Raw genomic sequence first — 22,572 nt, forward strand, 5'->3', positions numbered from 1 at the left:
GGAAAAAAAAGACAGAAAAACGGGGGCAGAAAGAGAGAACAAAAGCTACCAACATTCTTAAAAAAAAGAAGTCCTTAACATAATTGGCTTATGCAACAATTTAGTGTTTCCATCCTCTCTTGTGGAGAAAACGACCTATGCAGACATCTAAAATACTGTATTAAGTGGGGGAAAATTTCATTTTAAAAACGTACAGGGACTAAATACTACTTAAAGAAAAGAAAATATGAAGAAATCCAATATGTAGATAGTTGCCATTACATAAACGGGAGTACAAAAGAAGTAATAACATCACACCTGACTGTTTGGAGGAGGCATAAAAGGAGGAACTGCTCCTTTACATGCTGCAATCTATCAGCTGTTAAGAACAAAACCAACTTCAGTTTAAAAAAACAAAACGGTGAAGGTGGGAGGGGGGGGGGGGGTTTGCATATATAACTTGCTAAAAAAAATCATAACGTGTTATGATTGAAAATAGGAAAATCATGCAGTTTAAAAAAGCTGGTTGACGTGACCAAGGTGGATGGGAGATTATCATTATTATTATCATCATACATATCAAAACACAGAAAACAAAGAAGGGAGACGACAGTTGGAGGATTTCTACTGCAACATCAGACTGAGAACCTTGTGTCGTACACAGAAAAATTCAAAAGGCCCTGATATGCAGCCATTGCATCATGGCAAACTGAATACATCACAAATCTAGCACCATTCAGAAAGAGAAAGAAAAAGAGAGAGAGAGAGAGAGAGAGTGCTTTATACAAATCATGCTAACATATTCACACAGCTACAGTGAAATGATGTTTAGGAGTTTAAACTGCAGGGAAATTATGTCTGATCACAAAATCAAGTACAAACACACTTTTTAAAAAACGGAGGAAGGAGATGACAAAATAAAGTCTGGCTACAGAGTAACCTCGTGCTATAAGTAGTGTTTTAAACATTGGCAGTCGAAAAAAACAAATAAGAACCCAAAGAAAGTCCAGGACTGATATACAGAGCTGGACAGCTAAATACATTTTCCCTGGAGCACAAAAAGAAAAAAAAAAAAAGGGAAGTCAGATCTGAGATCAACTCTTTATAAGACAGAAACGTCTCCAGGAGAAGAGAACAAAGACGAGCTGGTTTTCCGGTCACATTTCTGCTGTCATCCGATTGTCACGACCCGACTGGGACTGAAAGTCCGATTTCTACCACAGACGTGCAAAAATGCGGCTACTCCTCTTTCCTGCTCAACGACACACATGAAAAATAGACGAGTGTTCATGATGGGTGGCTCTTTGATGTGAAGTATCCTCAGCAAAAAAAAAAAAAAACAACTTAAAAGTTAAAGGAAGTTTTTGGAGATAATTAAAAAAAACGAAAAAATAACGTAACACTTCCTGCTTTGTCCACGTGGGGTTGCGGCGGCAGTATGGAGCACTTTGTAGTCCAGATAGCACTATAGTGGGAGGCCTCGTTTTCACCTCTCGATCATCAACCAAAAGGGAGAGTGGAGACGTAGACCAACCGTTTAACGGCCCCTCCTCCCCATCACTCGCGAATAACACCCCGAAATACTTCGACTCCTCATCCCGAGGCCAGAAAGATGACGTCATCTGCTAAAAAGCAAAGCGCCACACTTAAGTCCCTCCACCTGATGCTCCCCTGACCTTGGCGACACCCCGCCATCAGTTCTTTCCCACCAAAGTAACGACCGACGAGGACCACACACACACACACACACGTTTATTCTCCTCTTTTAACTTTGTTCAGCTCTTGAGGTTTTAAGGCAGTTCGATCTTGGAATTCGGACTTTCTAAAAAACCCCGCAGGCAGCAGCCTTCCTCTCTATCCAGCCCCACGGATAACTCACATCAAGTACGGAGTGCGCGTCATTAAAAAAATAAAATAAAACGTGACCTGACGTAGCCGCATTTCGGAACATGCGCAGAAAACATCTGGTTTCTATTCGGATGTCAGAGCTCGACTGTTGTCCCGCCTGAGAGGTAACTGTTGTACAAATGTCTTTATTTTTTTATTTTTTAATGAGATGACATTTGGTTAATTTTGATGTAAATATCACATATTTACTTGGATTCAAGAGAAAAATACAAAAGCAGGAAGCAGATGAAAGAGAACTTATTTTAAATGAGTGTTTTTGCCTCACTTTTAGAGTTTACAGGCATCCTTTGCAAAGCTTATGTACACGGGGATACGGCAACAGGCTCAAGCGCTCCCTACATGCAATGCAAATATTAGTGTTCATTTGGTTATGTATATATAAAAAAAAAAAAATCTACATGCATCTCGTCCTTTACAAAAATAAAAGTATAGAAAATTACCGTTAAAAATGATCTGAAAATTCTTCCTCCAATGTAAAAAAACCCCACTTGTCATTAGTAAATATTCATATGCATTAATATCAGATTTGTTTTTCTCTCAATCTAAATTGTATATTAAAACTATATTCAAATATATTCTTTTGGATGTACTTCGCACACAATGAATTAATTTCTTTAAAGTTAGTACTGAACGAGAGAGGATTTTCAGACTTGAATATATAACAATATTGAAGGAAACTGTTCTATATCAAAAACCCTTCAAGATTTTTTATTTCTTATATTTCCTTCAAGATTTCAATGAGCTCTCCTGACAAGTCTGCATAGCACGCCATCCATCATGTACATGTGCAACGTGGGCATCCCACTGACTCTCTGCAGGATCATAAACTTTCTTTTTCACTGAAATGGTAAAACCTCACGTGGAAGTACTCTTAGAGTTTGGGCTCCCTGTGTTACAGGGAACCTAAGTGCTTTGAAACCTGCACAGCCTCTAAAAAAATAAAGGAAAAAATAAAAGAAAGTCAGGTAGACAACTTGACAGTGGAGTCATACTGCTGTCAAGGACAATATAATACTTGGCCAACCAATCACCCTAATAAATTTGTCTTTAAATGCCCTGGGTATAAACTCCCAAATCACATTTCTTCATTTTGTTAGTTGAACTGCACATCAGTGGATGAAAGAAAAAAGAAAAAAGAAAAATCCTCTAACTTAGATCTACTATAACACACTGGATTGAACCCCAAAAAATGCCAAACCAGAAACTTTAGGTTGAGAAAAGGAATCTAGCAAAGTTCAAATTTCATCGTAGTCCGGGTGAGACGAGTCGCCAAAGCAAAGTGAGAGACGTTCTACCTCCCGCTGCCCCCGCCTCTCTACCTGCCCACTCACACCCCTCCCCACATTATTCCCGGGCTCCTCTCGTCTGGTGCAGCAGACGAAGCGCGCCTCGTTCAAGACGATCCAGCGAGCATTTTGGTCTGGAAACTCGCGCCGAGCGAGAGTCAGTGGGGGAAAAAACTGGCCATTTCTGCAAAAACCCACCCGCTGTTCCTCACTCATGCCCACGCCGTCCGGGGTACCGTATAGCACGACCTAAAGCTTTTCTCAGGGTAAAATACAAACCGATGATTTGGTTTTTTTTCCACTCTCAAAACATTTATATCACCCCTCTTTTAAAAAAAAAAAAAAAAAAAAAAAAAAGAAAATCATCAGTTTGGATTAAAAGACAAATAAAATGGCCAGCAGCCAGATCGCTGCCAAGTGCCACAAAAAAAAACTCGACTGAAACTCTGTGCATAGTTGCCTGAATCTTCTCCGTGTCCTCCGCATGTCTTGGCACGTGACATGAGTGAGGTCAAGATTTATTTTTTTTTTTTACCATTTGAAATCCAGGAGAAACGTTGTGTAATAACAAAAAGAAAAGAAAAAAAAAGAAGAAAGTGTTCTCAGCCATCAGGGTGGAGGGATGCACCGGTGGTTTTGTTTCTTAATGAGGTTATTCTGATTTGGAGATGAGTTCCTGGAAGACGAGAAGACGAGACAAATAAGTTGCCTGAACTCATCAACATGTTGGTGAATCATCGTCTCATCGTGGCACTGTGTGTAGAGCTGGAACAAATAGAGTTAAAAAAAAAAAAAAACACACACTGAAGTGAAAAATGACCTAAATGTATCAGATGTCCAACTAATCCTTTAATCTATTGGCCCTGCCAGCAGCGAGCTGAACAACATTTCATTGTTCAAAGACAATAAATACTTATTATCTTTGCAACGGTAAAGCACTTAATTCATTAAAGTCTGATATTAAGCCAATAAGCTTGATTATTCTCAGGCTTTTAAAGTGATAATCCGCTTTTTTTTCTCTCTTTTGTTTCACATTTCAAAGTGATTAGTTTTGTTTTTTTTAAACAGTTTAACAGAGTTAAAGTAAGTGTGTGAAAAAGTCATGTCATCTAGAGCAGGTTGAGTCTCAGACATCTTTAAAACAATTATTGGAAACAAAAAAACGGGTAAATTACTGAAGCTGAAATTAAAAAAAAAAAATCTAATATAACTTCTCAATAAAGTTTATTTTTTTATTCAAAAATTTTCATGAAAATATTTATTTATTTTTGTCTTTTAATAAATATCATCCTTGAACAAGTTGATCACTAAGCAACATTTTCCTTTAGTTTACGTTTATCTTCTGACCCAAAAGTCCATATAAATGCATAGTCATATGTATATTAACTGTTTTTAACTTTTCTGTACAACTGGAGGAGTTACGCTTCAATTTCAACATTTAGTTAAAGCAAATAGAAGCAAGTATTATATTATATTAAACCAAAAATTACAACGACTAATCTATTTTTATTTCAGTAATTATAGTCGCTAAATTGCTAAATTCAAAGTAAAATAAGTGATTTTAGTCAAACTACCTAAACTGTTACCAACAATAATAAAGCGTCTCTACCTGGCTGACACTGTGTGCAGACTTAGCTGGGCACCCAGTTGTGGGCGGAGCCCTGCGCGGCGGCCGTGCCGGGGTAGCCCTGACCTCCAGGCAGCATGGGGTCAAAGTTGAAGTCGAGGCCGTCTCCATCCATGAGGTCACTGTTGATTATGTAGTCTACGTCACAATCCAGGTTCTCTGTGAACATGTCTATGTCCAAGTCTGTGGGCAGTCGGTCCTGGCCGGCGGGGAAGCAGGACGGGACTCCGAACGGACTCATCCCCTGCAGGGCGGCGCCGGGGTTGGCCGCCGGTCCTCCAGGGTGCGAGCCCACCGACACCTGGCTGTGCTGGGCTTTGAGTGCGGAGAGCTGCGACGGGTCCTGAGACATACCTGACAGGATCATCCCCAGCCCCATCTGAGTGTGATGCTGTTGCTGCGGCGGCGGCGGCGGCAGCTGCTGCTGCTGCTGGTGGTGAAGGTGGTGCTGTTGTGTCTGGAGCTGCGCCTGCAGTGCGATGGGCGCCACGGTGTTCGGCTCCAGCCCCTTGCCCAACAGCAGCTGGGTGGGTTTCTGCCGGACGCCCACCACGGATGAGCTCATGCCCATCAGGCCCACCCCTCCAGGGTTAGGCATGAGCGGGTCGACCTGGGTCATCATGACGTCGCTCGGCGGAGGCGAGTCGGAGGTGAGCAGCGCCTCCAGGCTGGAGGGCACGTGGGTGCTAAAATGGCTGCTCCCACGGGAGCCGGAGCTGGGCATGTGGTTGAAGAGGGAGTTGCTGAAGGTCGACGGCTCCTTATTGGGGGGCCCGCACTGGGAAACCGAGGCCGCCGTCCCGGTGTGGGTGGGGGCCTTTGGCAAGCTGGAGGACTGCAGTTGGTGGAAGGAGGGGAAGCTGGAGCCTCGAGGCAGCAGGGTGGAGGCGGAGGGCAGTGGAGTGGGCGGCGCTGGTGGCGCCGTACTGGGGCTGGCCCCTCCCTGCTGCCCCGTCATCAAAGTGAGGCCGTCGATCAGATCGAGCTCCTCCATGAGGGTCTCGGTGAGGGTGGGCGTCAAACTGCTCGCGGCGTATCTTCCGAGCAGGCTGTCCTCGGGAAGGTTGTCGTCATCCTCATGGCCGGGGGCGATGGGGGACAGGCGCCCGCTCAGGGTGCTGGCGTTGGAGCTTGTCCGTGGGCGGAAGGTGGTCCACATGTCGGAGTCGTCCAGACTGCCGCGGGACGAAGGGCTGCTGCTGTTCACGCCCCACTTGGGGAACTGCTGGGACGAGTTCGGGCTGTCTGCGCCTCCCGAGCCTGTGCTGCCGTCGCCCTGCAGCACCCCCGCCGCACCCCCCAGACCGGCGGCCGCCGCCTGCTTCTTGGTCTGCTTGGCCCGCATGCGGCTCTTGAGCAGCTTGCTGCTGTTATCCATGGAGGCGGCGCGGCGGCGAGGAGCCTTCCCCGTCTTCCCTCCCTCTGGATTGAGCATCCACCAGGAGCTCTTGCCTGTCGACTCATTGTGCACTCGGAGGAACTTATTGTGGAGTGATAAATTGTGGCGAATTGAATTCTGAAAAACAGGAGGGAGACAAAGGGAAGCAATGTTTGATATTTCAGGGTTTGGAAGATAATGTTTGCTTCAAGATTCATTTGCAGTCAAATATTTGTTTTGATTTTTACAAAACCTGTTGATAAACAGGCCTGGTCATTTTTTTTTAAATCATTATATGTGTCACTGTTCTCTGCCAATTTCAGAACTTCAACTCGGGCAAGAATACGATATACAGTATACTATATATTGTATTTTGTCTCTGTTTTCCTTACAACGCCCCCTAGAGGCCACGGGCATTTAAACACCTCAGTGTGGGGATGACTGATGTTTTGAGTTTTGTCACATTGTCAACTCTTATCTCCCTGCTTGCAAAAAGTAGGTTCGACACGAACAAAGGCGATACCAGAGGCGATTATCATTTTGTTTCAACTTAGACTCTTTATGTCAGCTTTATCAGGCGGGTCGCTTCGGGTCAGAGTCCACATCAGAGGATAAATAAACATTCTGGACACCAAAACAAAAACTACTTCTGGTACATTACAGTTCAGTCATGGAAAATTAAATTGCACATAGTTTGTTTTAGTTTATCCCCCCCCCCTCAACATTACTCAGCTTGGCGAGAGGATGTTTAGACGCAGTAACTGACCTTCCAGCCCGCCGAGCTGTTGCTGTCCCCCTTGTCTCTGAAGTAAGGCACCGTCTTCACCATCCACTCGTAGATCTGGGCCAGGGTCAGCCTCTTGTCGGGGGAGTTCTCGATGGCCTGGCTGATCAGGTCCGCGTAGCTCTGGTTCCCCCACGCGTTGCGTCGGGACGAGCCTTTGCGGGGCGTCGCTCCGGCTCCTCCCACCCCGGACACGGCCCCGCCCTCGGCCGCCGCCGCCGCTCTCTCGGGCTCCGAGGCGATTTGCTGCGGCTCGGGCTTGTCCTCGTCGGCGGGCGGGGTCCCGGCGGCGGACTCGGTGCCGTCCACCGGCTCTGGTTTGACGGCCGAGATGTCGGGTCTGGGCAGCGGCCACGTGCAGGAGCGCGGTCTGCTCTGCGGCTCGAAGTCTGGGTCGATCGGCGGCACCGATGAGTCCTCCATGGTGGTCCTCTGAACTCCCACTCAGTCAGACACGGTTCACTTTAAAACATTTACCTTTTCCCAGTTCAGAGAGCGTTTAGAAAAACAAAACAAAAAACAATATGGCTCAGCCACCGCGGGGGTGTCAACAGAGGGGCCTAGAAAAAGAGACGTAATAATCTGGACACACCAGTAACCTCGGTTAATCCTCAGATTGGAGATTAGGGAACCCAAATAATCTCCTTAATAGTAACTATCATAAACCTTCCGATTTATATAGAAAGAAGGACCGTGGCGACTGTCCCTTTGTTTGAATGAAATGACACAAGTGGCACAAAGCACCAAAACATCTGGATGTTGGAAGTTTTTAGTGGAAAATTAATCAAATCAATTAAAGAGTTAAATATGTGTTTTGTTTGGGGCGGGAGGAAATTATGTAAAAAAAATAATAATAATTAAATAAAAGCCAAAACATTAGTTAGAAACTGTGTGAACGAGCCTGGAGAGTTTTACTGTAAACTGACATGCAGGGATTATAATCTGAGTTTTACTAAGGAGAGTCTGTAAACAACGTGTCGTCCTCCTCGGGACGGAACAAAAACACACCAGAACTTTAACGTGATCCGACACTGGGCCAACAAGCAGTCACTAACCGGTGCGGTTCATTCGGGGTGAAACGAGGAGGTGCAGCGGGGTTTTTTTTTGTTTTGGGGGTTTTTTTCTCAACAAACTGCCCCCGAAGTGCTGCAACAGGAGCGAGTCTCGTCCAGCCGCCGCTCCGGCCTGTGCGGCGAACGTCCGAACAGTCGTCCGGCGGCGGTGAGCACCGGGGAGGGACGGGGCTCCGAGCTCACACTTCTACCGTGATAAAGTGTGGGGACGAAGGGAAGCGTGGTCCGGGGAGAGGAAAAAAAAAAAAAAGAAAAAAAAAAAAGTCCTCAGGTCTGCGCGATCCGCCACATTGCGGCCAGGCGCGTGTCACCATCTGCCATGTTTCTCCACACTCCTGCCGCGGCACACGATGCTCGAAGAAGCGCGTATTTGAACAGATATTACCCGGTCTCCGCCGAGGCCCCGCGGCTCCGCCGGTCGTCGCCGCTCGTTTTCGGTGTGCCGAGCTCGCGGCTGGAAGCTGGAGCCGCTCGGAGGTGAGTCCTCTCCCAGTCGCCGCACTTTGAAAACACCACGATAGCCCCCGGAACGCTAGCCGCTTAAGCTCCTGCTACTCCAGAGTTTACAATCCCGGGAAAAGTCCGTGAAAACGCCCCGGGAACTCCGGTCCAAGTAGCCGCTTCTGTTGGAAGACGGGTTTTGTGGAAGTTGGTGTCGTTGCGGCTCCTCCGGAATCTCTTTCTTTTCTTTTTTTCTTTACTTGTTTTGTTTTGTTTTGACTCGAGGCGAAGACTCCCTTCTGACGTCTGTTTACCACTGTCAGGCAACGCGCTCTGCGCGTGCGCACCGCGGACTTCTGGGAAGTGGAGTCCTCCAGGTGACAGCGCGGGCGTAAACAGCCGCTCGTAGAGTCAACATGTACCTGTAGTAACCCATTATGTAAGAGTTTATGAAACTGCTGAGTACACGGAGGCCGGTTAAGCTATTAAAGAGGGGAAACCTGGAAGTCACGACACAACAACACATTCGTTTTTAATTCAGATTAAATTTCTATTTTTAATTTGTCCTCCTCCATCACCGCAAACCTAAATGTTGAAAAAAAAAAAAAAGGTTTTGAGAAATTATTTCCTTAAATAGAAAATACAAGCTTAGGTTACAAACAATATTAAGTTAGATTAACTTTTCACGTTTTGTCATAACATTAAAAAAAATCAAGTTACACAAACCGGATTCCTTGTTACAACAGGATATACTTCCATTGTGTTGTAAAACATGGAAGTAAACATACTTCAGTCCAGACATATTATTGAATTGTTTTATCTTTTTCAGGCTTCATTTTTTAGAGGAGAGACTCTCATTAGTTTGGCACTATTAAACTCCATAAATTAACAGTTCAGTATAAAATGATGCTGGCTGATGGATCAGGTTCCTCAGAGTTTAATTACACCAATGCTGGGAAAAAAAACACTCTCCTGGATGTTACATTTCCATATATGGTAATTTACTGAATAATACTTTTGTCAACTGTATATCAAATTGATATGATTAAGGTCTTCAACTGACGACTACTTGCAAACATTTGACAGACAATGACAGAGCCACACTACCAATAAATTATTCAAGGGCCATGGCTGATATTTCACTTGATCTCTGGAGATTCTTTTGAATACAACAGATCTTCTATTTTTGAAGGGTTTATTTTAATTATTAAATATAACTACAAAAAACATGTTGACTGTAAACCATTGTTTTAAAATCTGATTTATCAATGAAAACCTCTATGCACGGATCACTAACCACCAAAACCATAAGGTAATTGCATTTTCACACAAATACTTTCATGTCAGGGGAATCATTTTGTTTGATTTCTATTCCGTAGTTTACTTGAATTTCAACTGATGCAAAGAGCATTTCATGTGCTGGAGTATTACTATATATGGACATGGTTTGACGTGGATGACTCAGGGCAGAGGGAGATGCTGCAGGTGTGTCACAAACAACAAATTGCTCCTTGTGAGAGTAACTCATGTTCAGTGGCATTCAGTTATTTTTTCACCTGGTTGATTTGGTTGGGTGATTTTTCCAAATTTTTAAAAAAAATTTTTTAGAAGTTCAGCAATACAATCTATGAATGTAACTGGAAACATTATGTATATAAAAAAAAAAAAGATCAAACCTTACACAAGCTTTAATTATCTCTCTCATCTTCATCAGCTCACACGGTTCAGTTCTTTGAGGGACACACAGTGGTATAAATATCTTTAATTATTCTGTTGGGCCCTTTTAATTAATACATGAGGGTTTAGGTTGTAACATTTCCTGAATATGTGAAAAATGATGATTAAGGTCTCTGAATGCCTGAGATACAATATGAAAGGTCTTGTTTTGTTCTGACTGACAGCCAACCACCAAAAGCTATTACATTCATTGTTATGAAAGCCTAAATGAGTGAAAATGTTCTCCTTGAAGAAGATTAAGCTGTAAAGCAGTGGTCAATAAATGTTGTGTAGAAGAGTAATTAACAGCAGAATCACATGTAGATCTATAAATGGGAACCGCATTGTTTACTCCACCCTCATCCAGTGATGGAACGGATGTTTGTACATGTGACGTTTGTGCCTTAACTTCTGCATAGCTTTCTTTTTGTCTGGTAATCCTGTTTCAAGTGAAAGGCTCGCGTGACTTCCTGCTCATTGTAATGAAAAGCAACACACCCCAACCCATACTTCACTTAATCTCCAACTTTAATATTTGCCTTTAGATCCCGCACCATTTCTCGTTAGCTGAGTCACGGCAAAGAAGAGGCAGGCTTCCTGTATAAAATGCTTCAGTGGCTCCAGGCGTCTGATCGCCAGGTGCAGGCCCAGTTTGCCTATTCTTTTTTTTTTTTTTGCTCTGCTATGACGAACATAATTGCACACGCTGTAGGAACAACACGAGGAACCAGAGCCCATGTGCAGTCTGTAGGTAACCAGACCCACCGCAGTGCTTCTCTCATGCTGAAGAGCTTTTTGTGTGTCAGGCTCTTGAGCCCACTTCCCTGAAGCCTGGATGAGTGTGAGCGCAGGGTGTCTGGGCCTTTGCTGCTTGGATGTTTGTCTTGGATAAAACAGTTTTTTTTTTTTTTTTTTTAGGCCGAGGCAAACACAGACTGTTTTAATGCACTGTAAACTAAAGTATGCAGTTAAAGAGCTGTGAAACCAACTATAACTTGACTGTTTATTGGGAGCTAATGCTTTGATGGGGGTGATAACATAAAGCTGCAGCAAAAAGAACTGAAGCTTTTCCCTTCTGATTCTTTTTTCCATTCTTCCGTCTTTGATGATGAGGTTGACAGCCACATTTAGAACGACACAACCCTGAAATTTAACATGTTTAACAACCCAAAACTGTTAAATCTGTAGAAGCTCAATGTGACCTTCCTTTTTTTTTTAATAAACTTCTGCTCGTATCAGTGTTGTTGATATATCTTCATTAATTTGGAGCGATGAACTGACGATTTTTGCAGCTGGGTGGAGTTTACACTTGCACGTGATACATTTGTCAGTTAACCAACAAAAGATGTCTTCGGAATAATTACAAGCATTTATATGAACTTGTTGGGTGAACAAAAGGTGACTTTGCACACCATTCTTACATCCTTTTCATGATTAATTGCCTGGAAGTAACTGGTGTGACTCAGATTATAGAAACTTATCTGACGCGTCTCGGCAACTTTTGCAAAGTGAAGTGTCAGTAATTATATTTGTGGTACATTGATTCTGTAATCCAAAAGGTTTTAGTTTTTTTTTCTTTATAACTACAAAACTGAGCCGCAATGACAAAAAGAGGGAAATTTGATCAAAATACAGTATATCATATTATGACCGTGTCATACAGGTTGTGTGTCTGGCCAAAATGATTGGCCAGGAAATGTCTGTAAAATTCTTCGGGCCACAGCTATCATTTTGATATAAACCTTTCCCCTCATGGAAATCTGCTGGATTCCTGGGAATTGTTATGATCATAGAAATGGCTGAGGAAAGCAGTCATGAGTCCTCTTCATATGTCAAAAACTCAATAAGTTATCTTTGGCTGCAAAATACATTATTATTTTTGAATTTATATATTTTTTATCTACAGGACATGGTTGTTACTGTTTTTTGCCCCAAGTGGCAAGCAATCACAAGAAAGATTTAGTATTGTAGAATATGTTTTAATGGTTAAAAGACTTATACAAGGGTAAAATGATGTGTTTATTTCAGTATTTCTAAATTCATTTTACAGTTGAACACAGATATCTGCAGGCTGCACGGTGGTTAGCACTCTTGTCTCACAACGACAATATCGTGGGTTCACATACTGGCTGGGCCTTTCTGTGTGGAGTTTGCATGTTCTCCCCACGTGTGCGTAGGTTTCCTCCCACAGTCCAAAAACACACTACATTTCTCATGGTTAGTAATATGTATGCGTGTCTGTCTGTCTGTCTGTGTTTGCTGTGCGATGGACTGGCGACTTATCCAAGGTGTACCCTCACGCCCATAGTTATTGGCTCCAGCACTCTGCACAGGATAAAGCAGTACAGAAGATGGATGAACAAATTCTCCATCGATTAAGAATGTTCATAACTTTGTCCACATCAGGCATGGGCAACAAAGACTTCTGTCATGATGTAGCTACCTAAAATTAAAGATTTCCCAACATATTGCAAGTATATAGAGACTTTTTATGACATCTTTTCAACAATTCCTTTCAAACGCAATGTTCTGTTAACCAACTTGTTCGTAAACATTTTCATTGATAGAGAATAAACAAAACAAGCTAACAGTTAATCAGAATTAACCCTGAATAAAAAGCAACATTCAATATTTCTGTAACTACCTTGGCACATGTGTCGCAATCTTCATGACTCCAACTCCCATGAGCCTTTGCGGTGTTTACAACCAGCTGACATCCGGTGTCTTCCCGTCCATTAGCCACCGACACCACAGTCAACCATAACGATATCCATCTGCACTCGAAATCCCCCCCCCCCCCCCCCTATCGAAGGCGCTCCCCGCTGAAGCGTCTACTCAACTGGATGCGAAAATCCATCATACTCATCCGATGCAGGTGAGGTTGACAACGGAAACATCGCCGCTTCGCATTGCGTTAGCCTCCGAGCCCGTCGCTGATGGAGATAGCACGGCTGGCAGAAGCTAAGCTAACGCAGCAGCTAATGGTGAAGCTTTGCTTCGACATCTACCAAGAGTAATATCCACTGCTAAGATCGTCTCCTCGTGTGAGACATATGCCCCGGCCACTTATGGTACCAACTGTTAACCTCTGTAAATCGTTCAAACGGACGCAGGACCGTAATCCAAGAGCTCACGAGCGTTAGCCCCTTAGCTCAACGTTCGGTTAACCGCTGGTATCTAATGGAAGCTAACAAGCTCGTCCTTTTTTCCACAAACCACCAGGTCAAATGTTGTGTTGGGATTAATTGAAGCCCCGTGAAATGTGCCTGTTTAATCAGAGTGTGAAACATTTGAGGTAACCGATCGATCAGGGTTGTGAGGTTTGATTGATGGTGATGAGACGACTTGGAGCCTGAGTGTTGTGCAGTGAAGGTGCCAGGCTGTGTGTGTTGGGGGGGAAAACAGCCTCACAGTGTCCGTGTTGTTCCAGGGCTCTGGCCCCCTCTCCAGCAGCTGAAGCACACCAGCCCCGTCCTCTCTGCTCCACGTCCACGGCCCTCCTCCACGCTGAGCCATGACCACCCAGAGGGATCTTGATATGGTGAGTGAGGCTCTGCCACCTTCTTCAGGTCGATTGAAGACTGAAAGGCAGAGTTGAGGTGATGGTCTGTTCTCACTGAGCTGGTCTCTTGTTCCTCAGTCTGTCACAGAGGAAATGGAACTTCATTTTTACTCTCAAATTTACAGAATGTCATCATCACTTCAACAAATTACAGGCTTGGGTCCATAAAGTGTCTTCATGATGGGCTGTTGGTTGATTTAACCAAAGTGACTGTATCCTGCATCTTAAGCTTTTGGAAACTTAGGTTTAACTGTAGTCAGTCACTTAAAAAATAAAACACATTTGTTAATCATGATGAGAATAATGCATTTTGTTTGAAGGCCTGTCTATGTCAGCCCTCTTAGCATCAACACATTACATGTATGTATAAAACTGTGGATCTATGATCCTTAAAAAAGTTCTTCTTTTTTTTTAACTCCCATTATATGTTCTGACTTTTAAAACTTAGAGTAATATAGTTACAATGAAATTAATGGTTGCAGCCCTTGATTAGAAATATTATTATTGAAAACCCTCATATCTCTAAATTATTTCAATTCAGTGGCCAGACCTAAATAAAACAAGTCATTGAAGTCGTATCACTTTGTGTTAAATTAAGCTGATTGTTCTCATATTCTATTGAAATGTGGATAAAATGTTTTTTATTCAGCTTTGCTGCTACTTCTTTTGCAGACACTTGTCAGTTTTTTGCTGTGCTTTTCTAAATTTGTAGATGATTTTATATATATATATATATAATGTAGTTGTAGGGTGACGGTTGAAATGGTGTTGTGGATTAGCCAATGTTCACAAACACTTAGCTGGGATAGTGACTGCTGCTCCTGTGAACACCATCTGTCTAATCTCAGTTAAAACGTTGCCCTACTTTCCTTTCAAGGTTTAGATGCCAATTGATTGTACCCTCTTACTCTGTCCTGCCCCCCCACCACCACCACCACCCGGAAGGGACAATAGTTATTTGGATGCACAACAAAAGCTCTGGTCAGAGCGCCAGTGAACAACTCTATATTAATAATGATGCCAGATTACTGCCAGATTGGCAGATGACTTTCTAACTTTCACTGACCTTAATTATAATTTTACATATTATCATGGTGCAAATTTAATTAACAAAGATGCTTTTTAAACAATAATAGTGTATATAAATGAGTCCTCTGGGATTAAGATCAGCAAAAACTGACATGTGGAGCTTTGGTCTTTTCTACAATTATATTATTACCCGTTTTAAACACTAAACTACGTGATGGCAGTTTTCACTTTTTTATGAAATGTCTGATAAACCAAACACTCCCTTCATTTAGACAGTAGTGTGTCAGACACCGCCACACCAGCGTATGTACAGTGAAACAATGCGGTTTTAAATTATACATGAACCAAACGCGGAGGTGTTTGATCATTTGTATACATTTAAGTACATCAGGTTAAAAACACTGTGGGTTTTTAATAGACCATCTTGGCAGCATCTCTGAGGCTGGCTCCGATTTTAGAAATCTTGACCATTATCACGACTGGATAAGCCCCTGCTAACCCTGTTAACCTTTTAAGTAATCGTCGCCGTGTTCGTGAGATGTAACATCTTTCTTTGGATTGGAGAATGTCGAGGACGTTTGAAATCCAGGATGTTGCCATGGGGTAACGGGGCAGATTTGACTTTGTTTTTATTTTGCTGTGGATGAAAGGGATGGAGCCAAAGCTTGTTAATGATGACATGGGTATGCAAACCCCTACATGGAGGTTATTCAGTTCAGAGGGGGGGGGGGGGAGGGGAGGGCAGAGGGGCCGGGGTTGTATTGGTAAACAGATCAGAGAGCGGGGTTGCCCCCCCCCCCCCCCCCCCCCCGTTAAGTCTCTTTGTTCTCCCTTTAATGATTTGTGGACCAAGGAAAGTTCATGGGCCATCGTTTTCAGGAGGGCAAATGTCTGGGAAAAGTATCCTCATATGTCAACTCTCAGCGCCATGCTGAAATGCTGCAATAGAAAGATGGAGTTCGTATAGTATTTTATACCAAAGTGGTTAAACGGATAAAACTGCTTGGTAAAGAAACACAATGTTTTAAAATGGCTAAAATGTCCTTCCTGTGGCAATTGGAGTCTTTTACTCCTGCCTGTAAATAGTGTTTGCTGTGTTTTGGTTACATTCCCCCTTTCTGTCCATATGAGTCACGTAAGCCTTGTACATTTAATATTTAAAATTATTCATTTAAATTTAATCCGGTCTTAATTGATATTCCACTTTCTATTTATTCTGTGTGGAGCAATGCTTAACGTAAAGTTGCGTCTGGGATTAAAAATGCCAAAATTGTGTGACAAATGCTGGAAAAGAAGGATGAAAATGCTAAAATTAGGTATAAAAACAGCTGAAAATGTAACCATCCTATATTGTGATTAAAACTTTGTAAATGTCACGAGGGATACAGTTTTTATACACGTTTCAAAAATACTTTATATATGAAACTTTAGAAGCTGCGCCAGCCTCGTTTTAAAGGTTAAACATGTTTTGCGGCTCCATGTAAATTTGATTTGGTGGAAAATCATAAAAATGACTGCAACAGGTCAGAGGCTCAGGACAACCTTTATGACCAAAACAGTGTATGATCAGATGAATAAATAATTCATCTTTTCCTCTTTGAAAGCACAACACATGTTGGTCCTAACCTTTGTAAGCAATAATAGTTAAACACTGATTCTTCAACTGCAGTTTGCAGAATTCCCAAAAGCAACGTGACTCTTCCTTTTTGCAGATCTTGCAGAATTTTATTGATCCTCATAATGTTTGTATGAATCAATATGAAACTACTCTAGTTGTTGCTAACTACTATTTTTATGCTCACGAAATATAAATGGAACAACTTGAAGCATTTTTAAAACGTTTTATTATTTAAACTTATTACATTATTTGACTTCCTGTATTTATTTTTCTTGACTTAAAAGCTAATATATGATGAACGATGCAAAAAAAGGCTTAACGTATTCTAAAATATTAACTTTTCAAAAATATATATATATTTTTTTACATTCACTTATTAATGTCTAATTTTTGCATTTTGCCCATATGAAGATTAGAAAGAGTTAATTTGTCAAATTTCAGCTGTAGTAAAAACATTTATTCTTCATGCATTCACACTAGCTTGAAGGCTTTTTTTTTTTTTTTTTTTTTTTTTTTCTCCCCTGAAGCTCTTGCGTGGATTTTCTAATCTTAGAGTACTGAGTACTATGTATTGATTTTTTTTGCTTGCATTCATAAAAAACTGATGGCTGAGTGTGTGTAGTTGCTTTGAGGATAAAATGTGGATGACACCCCGCTGTTAGAGACCCTCCCACACACATATGCACAGTCCCCCTCAGGGCTACGCACTGGCCATGTAAATTTAATAACACGGCCCAGAGCTGTCTGGGACACCTGGGGTTATCGCATTAGGCCGACAGCCCGGAGAGGAGCAGCAGCAGCACCCTGGAACTAAAGGGCCAGTGTTCTCCCCCCTCAGCCCCACCCTGATCTGTTGTTGTCTCTGGCAACAGGGGCTCACTTCAGTGTAAGCCCTCCGTGAATGAAGTCGCCCAGTGGAGATCTGGTGTGGATAAATCTAATTAGACTGGAATGCCTGTCTCCCGGCGGCCTGCCGAAGGTCACCTCGTCTCTGAAGAGGTTAGAGGAAGTCATCACCACCAATCGAGGGCCATCGCAGTTCAAAGCTTCGGCGTTTTGTGTCGGTCGATGCATTTCTCACGCGCTAATGTTTGTTGTTTTTGTCTTTTTGCGGCAGGTGCACCTCCGCCTTATCCTGGTCAGTGGGAAGACGCAAGACTTCACTTTCTCTCCCAACGACTCGGCCACGGACATCGCCAAGCATGTGTTCGAGAACTGGCCTGCAGGTACGATTTATACTCGAGTCACCTGACCTCTTTATTTTTTACTTTACCCCCGCTTCATAAATTTTGTAAAGAAACGTGTTTAAATGCAGTTTTACCATAGTGATCTACCTCAGGGTAGTAAACGCTGATGATACTGAACACAGTGTAATAGTACTGTAAATTTAAGAAGCCTGGGGTAACAACGAGGTCGGAATGACTGCAAACTAATAAATGTGCCAGGCCTTTGTATCGACCACTTTTTACCTCTTTCACTAATATAGCGTACGTTTACAGGTTAAGTTAATCCATTGCAGGATATTTATTGAAATACTTTTAAGTATCAACATTTCAACCCTCGGGGTTTTTTTTCTCCACTTTAGCAGGTTTTAAAAAGTTGTCCATTAAAAACAGTCGTTTTTATAATCAAACCCCCTCAAACTTTCAATTACTGAAGAATCTAAAGCATAAAAATAAAATAGGTACTAAAGTGCAACAATTTAGTCTCCTTTTTAAGAAACTTTTCAATTTTCTGAAGCATGTACACGATACTCAAAACAAAGAAGTAACATAAGCTGTCATTTCATTTTTAGAAACTCTCGAAACCATGCTCATGTTGCACCTGTCATTTAATTGTTGATGAAGCAATTATTAGTCACCCAGCATCATCAGTTTTTGAGGAAATGCGACAAAATGAGGAAGTTACCATATATGGTCTCCTGTCCGATAAAGGGTGGAGCTGGAAAGGAAGAAAGAAACAAAACCAGCAGAAGTTTATTTTTAGGAACAAAGAATCACATGTGAAGGTTTCCTGAAGTTTCATACCCAGTCTGCTATAGACATGCTGTCCATTAACGCAGGTTACTGTCAAAGGCTCCTCAGGTTTCTTTGGCATGTTTAAAGTTTAACCTTTAACCTTGGCCTTGACATGTTTGTGTTTTGTATAACTAATGCCAGACACCATATCTCAAATAAATCTAGTAACCCTCTTGTCAGGCACCTGATTAAGGCTCATGTTAATTTGCTGCTCTTTAAAAGCTTTCCAACTTGTTCTAGTCCGCTTTACATTGTTTTAAATATTAGACTTAACGAAATGAACAGACCGGATGTCTTAACGTGCATCTGGTGAACTTGGATAACTTGAATATTGACCGGTGCTTTTGAAATGTGTAAAAATCCAAACAGCAGCAGGAATTTATCTGTTGGACTTAATAACACCAACTAAGATCTGATGTTTGATTTATTTAGATCCTGTTAGTTTCCCAGCAGTTTAATGGGATCACAGCCATTCAGCCTCAGACTTGGGGTCTTTCCTAAAGGTCTCAGCCCTCTGGTCCGGTGGGCTCCAGTCTTCAGGAGCAGCTTTGACACTTCTGCTCTGACGGAGGCGTCTCATCAACTTAAACTAAACCCACAAATTTGTGAACAAGGCCTGTGATCCAGTGTCGGTGTGGCCAGATTAGGTGATTCACGGACTTGTCGTCTCTCTGACAGGATGGGAGGAGGAGCAGGTGAGCAGCCCGAGCATACTGCGCCTCATCTTCCAGGGACGCTTCCTTCATGGCAACGTCACCCTGGGAGGTAAGACGGTCAACTCCATCCAGCCGCCTTAAGAAAACGCTAAAAGAAGTCTTTGTGAGGCCAAGTTTGGTTCATAACCGCCAACGTCTCCCCGGCGGAGCTTTACAGTTTCCCACGAATATGATGGGTGAGATGCAGAGAATGGAATCAATATTGAAATCTTTAAAAATGTCAAGCAAACTTCAAACATAAATGTTGGAATGTAAAATAACCCGGTCGGTCTTTAACTTTATCACAAAAATGATGTAATTGAATTGAAGTTATCAGTGAACCGTTTTTCCCAAAAGGAACACAATGCAGAAAAAGACAAATCAACGGGAGAAGGAAGATTAGATTCTAAAGTTTTATTTCAAAGTGAGAAATACCAGGAAGCTATAAAGCGAAGAGGAGCACATGATGAAGGAGAGACAAATGCAAAGTTACTCAATCAATCCAATCTAGCTTTATTTATAAAGCACTTTAGGACATCCTCGGGGTGGGGCAAAGTGCTGCACACAAAACAAATGACATGCATTTTTAAAATACCTTTTAAAGCAGCGACGGCAGACGGACGCTTGCTCTGTCTCGGTCATTCTGACCCCAACAAGGACCTGCAGAGTGTTTAGAATATTTCACCAGATAATGAAAGTGTTGATTGTGATCTTTCTTTTTTTTTTTTTCTTCTTTAATGTTAAAATAAATAGTTTACATTTGTTTTTTCATCAGCTCTCACTGCGCTTGTACGTGTTGCCATGGCAACAGGCGCCACACACAGTCAAATGAGGAAAGACGAGTCCAAACGAATCGGCCAGTGAAACGAAGCCGGAGATCTCACTGGACTCATTTAATCTCATTAAACTTTTGACCCGGCAAACTCTGCGACCTCCACCTCACCTCAGATTCCCTGACCTCTGCTCACGGCGGCCGAGTCGCTCTTAAGTGGGTTAAGTGGACGGTTTCTCTTTGGTCAAGCTGCAGTCGGACTGTAATTCTGTTGGAGGGGAAATAAGGAGTGACACAGTAAAGAGTCTGAGCAGGGTTGTAAACATACACTGCAGGTTAATCTCGCCGCCCTCGCAGTCCCTGTCGGCCTCCTCTCTACCAAACTTTGAATAGGCAGGATTTGTTTTCTATGATGACATGACTTGTGTGTATGTATAAAGATAATTAATGAGCCTGTATTTCCGTGTTTAAAGCTCTAAAGTTGCCACCGGGCCGGACGACCGTCATGCATTTGGTTGCCAGAGAGACTCTTCCAGAGCCCAACTCTCATGGTGAGGATCTTCTTTCAGTCCTTTCCTTTATTTTCACACATTGGGTCGAAAATGTATTTGTTCCGTCCATTAAAACCTGAATGTATATAATCTAATGCTACTTATCCTTCAGATAATAACAGCAGGACCTGCATTTATTGTGCAGTAAAAGAAAACGGATCTTAATCTGATTCATTTCAGAATAAGTGATAGAAAGGAACTAGTTTTTCTACAGCAGTTTTTTTGCTTTTCTCCACGATGCTGAAGGACTTTGTTTCTCCACCTTTGTCCCGAGCTGATATGTTGGAGTGTCCACTCAACCTGTTGTTGTGTCTCTGCTGTGTCTTTGTAGGTCAAAGGAACAGAGAAAAAACCACAGAGAGCAACTGCTGCCTTCTCTTGTAAAGCGACTGAAACGACCCCCCCCTCAACTCCAACTCCTCACACACACACACACCCCCCCACACACATGCTTACCCGTCCTCTCCTGCCTGTCGTCACGTCGGCTGCAGATCTGGAATATCTGGGGCCGTTACCTGCTTTTCGGTTGGACTTTTTTAATGTGCCAATATGTTCACTCTCTGCCCCCCAAACTTTGGCTCCGTCAGCGGAGTGTGCCGTCGTTACTCCTTTATATTTGAAGATCATGGACTGGCGCAGTACCCGCGCTCCCCTGCAGGCGTCTCCGCTGCTGGAGACGTTTTGAAGAGTCGTCACATGTTGTGTGAAAGACCCAGGAACTGTGAAGGATGTGTGGGCTTTAACCCTTCCCCGACTAGTCACATGGACGTTTCCCCCAGGTCTTACTGAATGGTGTTAACCTCATTGCACTCCACCAGTTTAATCCTGCAGTGTTTGTGTATCACCCCCCCCCCCCCCCCCCCCTCCTCCTCCCAATTCATGGCTGATTTAGTTTTGCTTAGATGAAGAGACTTTTAAATCCTCCACGTCGTAGAAAAGCTGCCATTCTCCTCAAAGACTGTTTCTGCCTCTTACAAACTCAACCGGTCATCACCGGTGGCCTTCGCCATCACCTGTTTGTTCCCGGCAGCGGACCAATGGGGGGGGGGAGGCTTCTGACCAGGAGGAGCTGTGGAAACACCCGAGGGTCCGCGACACGCACAGACCAGCCCCTCGGCGTCGGAGTTGGATCAGTGGCATGTTTGCACCTCCGTTGGAGACTTTATTGACGAGACTGTCGACTCGTGACGGGCCAGTTAAAACGCAGACGGAAGAAGCGGTTGAAGATGGGGAGGGAGGGAGGAGCGGCGTCCTCGCCGCGAGGCGCTCCTCTAGTGGACACTGAAGAGAAGGCAGGGAGAGTTTCTCCTGCTGGATGAAGAGTTTAAAAAAAAATAAGTCAAAGTTTTGGTGGTGTTTCACCTCCTTTTCATTTGGATGCTGTCTTTACTTCTCGTTTGCCTTTTATTGTGGAATTCAGTAATATCATTAATATTGAAATTTAAATATATCAATTTTTATCTTGTGTATAGGTATTTGTTGAATTTTAGTGCGAGTGCGTTTGTGTGCGTGAGCGAGTGATGCACGTGGCAAACTGTATGAGGACTAGTGAGGGTAAGTAGTGCACTGGGAGCGTTGATGGGCTGCGGTTTCTCCAGAAACAGTCGGAAACCTTTTGATTCCTTCCATCGAGTGTCTTTTGGTTTGTGTTTTTTGTCAATCAATGTCACTGCTATGAAGTTTAGCTCGGTATGAATAAATGTAAAAACTAAAATGCAATGTGGTCTACATAAAAGCTTGTATTATAAATTAATAAATCTTTACATAAGGCAACTTCTCTCGATTCAGATTTACTGTTTTCCTAATGATGGCTGAAGATGGAAGATTGTCCTTCTGAGGCTACAGACAAGTTCTGGCATCAGTCTTGGCCTGTTTGCTCTCAGGCTGCAGGATTTCTGGGCTTTTCAGCCAAAATAGTCTTTGGAATATTTATACTTTGTGATGACATCCTGAATATTTTGACACCCGTGCTTTGAATCTTTTAAATTTATTGTCTTAGAAAGCTTGTTGGACGAACAGAACGTTCAAATCTTGGTGTGTAAATTACAATCAGCAATGTGATTACAGATTTTTCTTTTGAAAACTCACTTCTCATACATACGGCGACTTGTCACGCCTTTACAGCCGTAGTAGTT

General features: G+C 42.8%; 2 protein-coding genes across 4 annotated transcripts; one reads left to right on the forward strand and one right to left on the reverse strand.

Annotated features, from left to right (window-relative positions):
• Window positions 1–3,627: 3,627 nt before the first annotated feature.
• foxo4 (forkhead box O4) lies at window positions 3,628–7,628 on the reverse strand. Of its 2 annotated transcripts, none has more exons than XM_080466459.1 (3): window positions 6,945–7,510; window positions 4,783–6,316; window positions 3,628–3,938 (listed from the first exon to the last, which is right to left on the reverse strand). In XM_080466459.1, the coding sequence occupies exons 1-2, from the start codon at window positions 7,383–7,385 to the stop codon at window positions 4,805–4,807; spliced, it is 1,953 nt and encodes a 650-aa protein (XP_080322585.1). In that variant the 5' UTR covers window positions 7,386–7,510; the 3' UTR covers window positions 3,628–3,938; window positions 4,783–4,804. The 2 variants fall into 2 exon arrangements, with proteins under 2 accessions (XP_080322585.1, XP_080322584.1); XM_080466458.1 differs by having other exon boundaries at window positions 3,707–3,849; window positions 6,945–7,628.
• Window positions 7,629–8,399: 771 nt separating this feature from the next.
• On the forward strand, window positions 8,400–22,214 carry ubl3b (ubiquitin-like 3b). Of its 2 annotated transcripts, none has more exons than XM_080466461.1 (6): window positions 8,400–8,512; window positions 13,623–13,733; window positions 17,519–17,627; window positions 19,098–19,184; window positions 20,360–20,437; window positions 20,769–22,214. In XM_080466461.1, the coding sequence occupies exons 2-6, from the start codon at window positions 13,707–13,709 to the stop codon at window positions 20,819–20,821; spliced, it is 354 nt and encodes a 117-aa protein (XP_080322587.1). In that variant the 5' UTR covers window positions 8,400–8,512; window positions 13,623–13,706; the 3' UTR covers window positions 20,822–22,214. The 2 variants fall into 2 exon arrangements, with proteins under 2 accessions (XP_080322587.1, XP_080322586.1); XM_080466460.1 differs by lacking the exon at window positions 8,400–8,512 and adding an exon at window positions 12,937–13,067.
• Window positions 22,215–22,572: the final 358 nt, after the last annotated feature.

The sequence above is a fragment of the Lipophrys pholis genome, assembly GCF_963383615.2.
Source record: "Lipophrys pholis genome assembly, chromosome: 6".
Lineage (NCBI taxonomy): Eukaryota > Metazoa > Chordata > Actinopteri > Blenniiformes > Blenniidae > Lipophrys > Lipophrys pholis.

What these genes read in the sequence shown, in the direction of transcription:
- ubl3b (XM_080466461.1), top strand. Translation starts at nt 13,707, where the DNA reads ATGACCACCCAGAGGGATCTTGATATG. An exon ending in GTTCGAGAACTGGCCTGCAG is followed by an intron (nt 17,628 to 19,097) that starts GTACGATTTATA and finishes TCTCTCTGACAG; the next exon opens with GATGGGAGGAGGAGCAGGTG. An exon ending in TGGCAACGTCACCCTGGGAG is followed by an intron (nt 19,185 to 20,359) that starts GTAAGACGGTCA and finishes CCGTGTTTAAAG; the next exon opens with CTCTAAAGTTGCCACCGGGC.
- foxo4 (XM_080466459.1), bottom strand. Translation starts at nt 7,385, where the DNA reads ATGGAGGACTCATCGGTGCCGCCGATCGACCCAGACTTCGAGCCGCAG. An exon ending in ACAGCTCGGCGGGCTGGAAG is followed by an intron (nt 6,317 to 6,944) that starts GTCAGTTACTGC and finishes CCTGTTTTTCAG; the next exon opens with AATTCAATTCGCCACAATTT.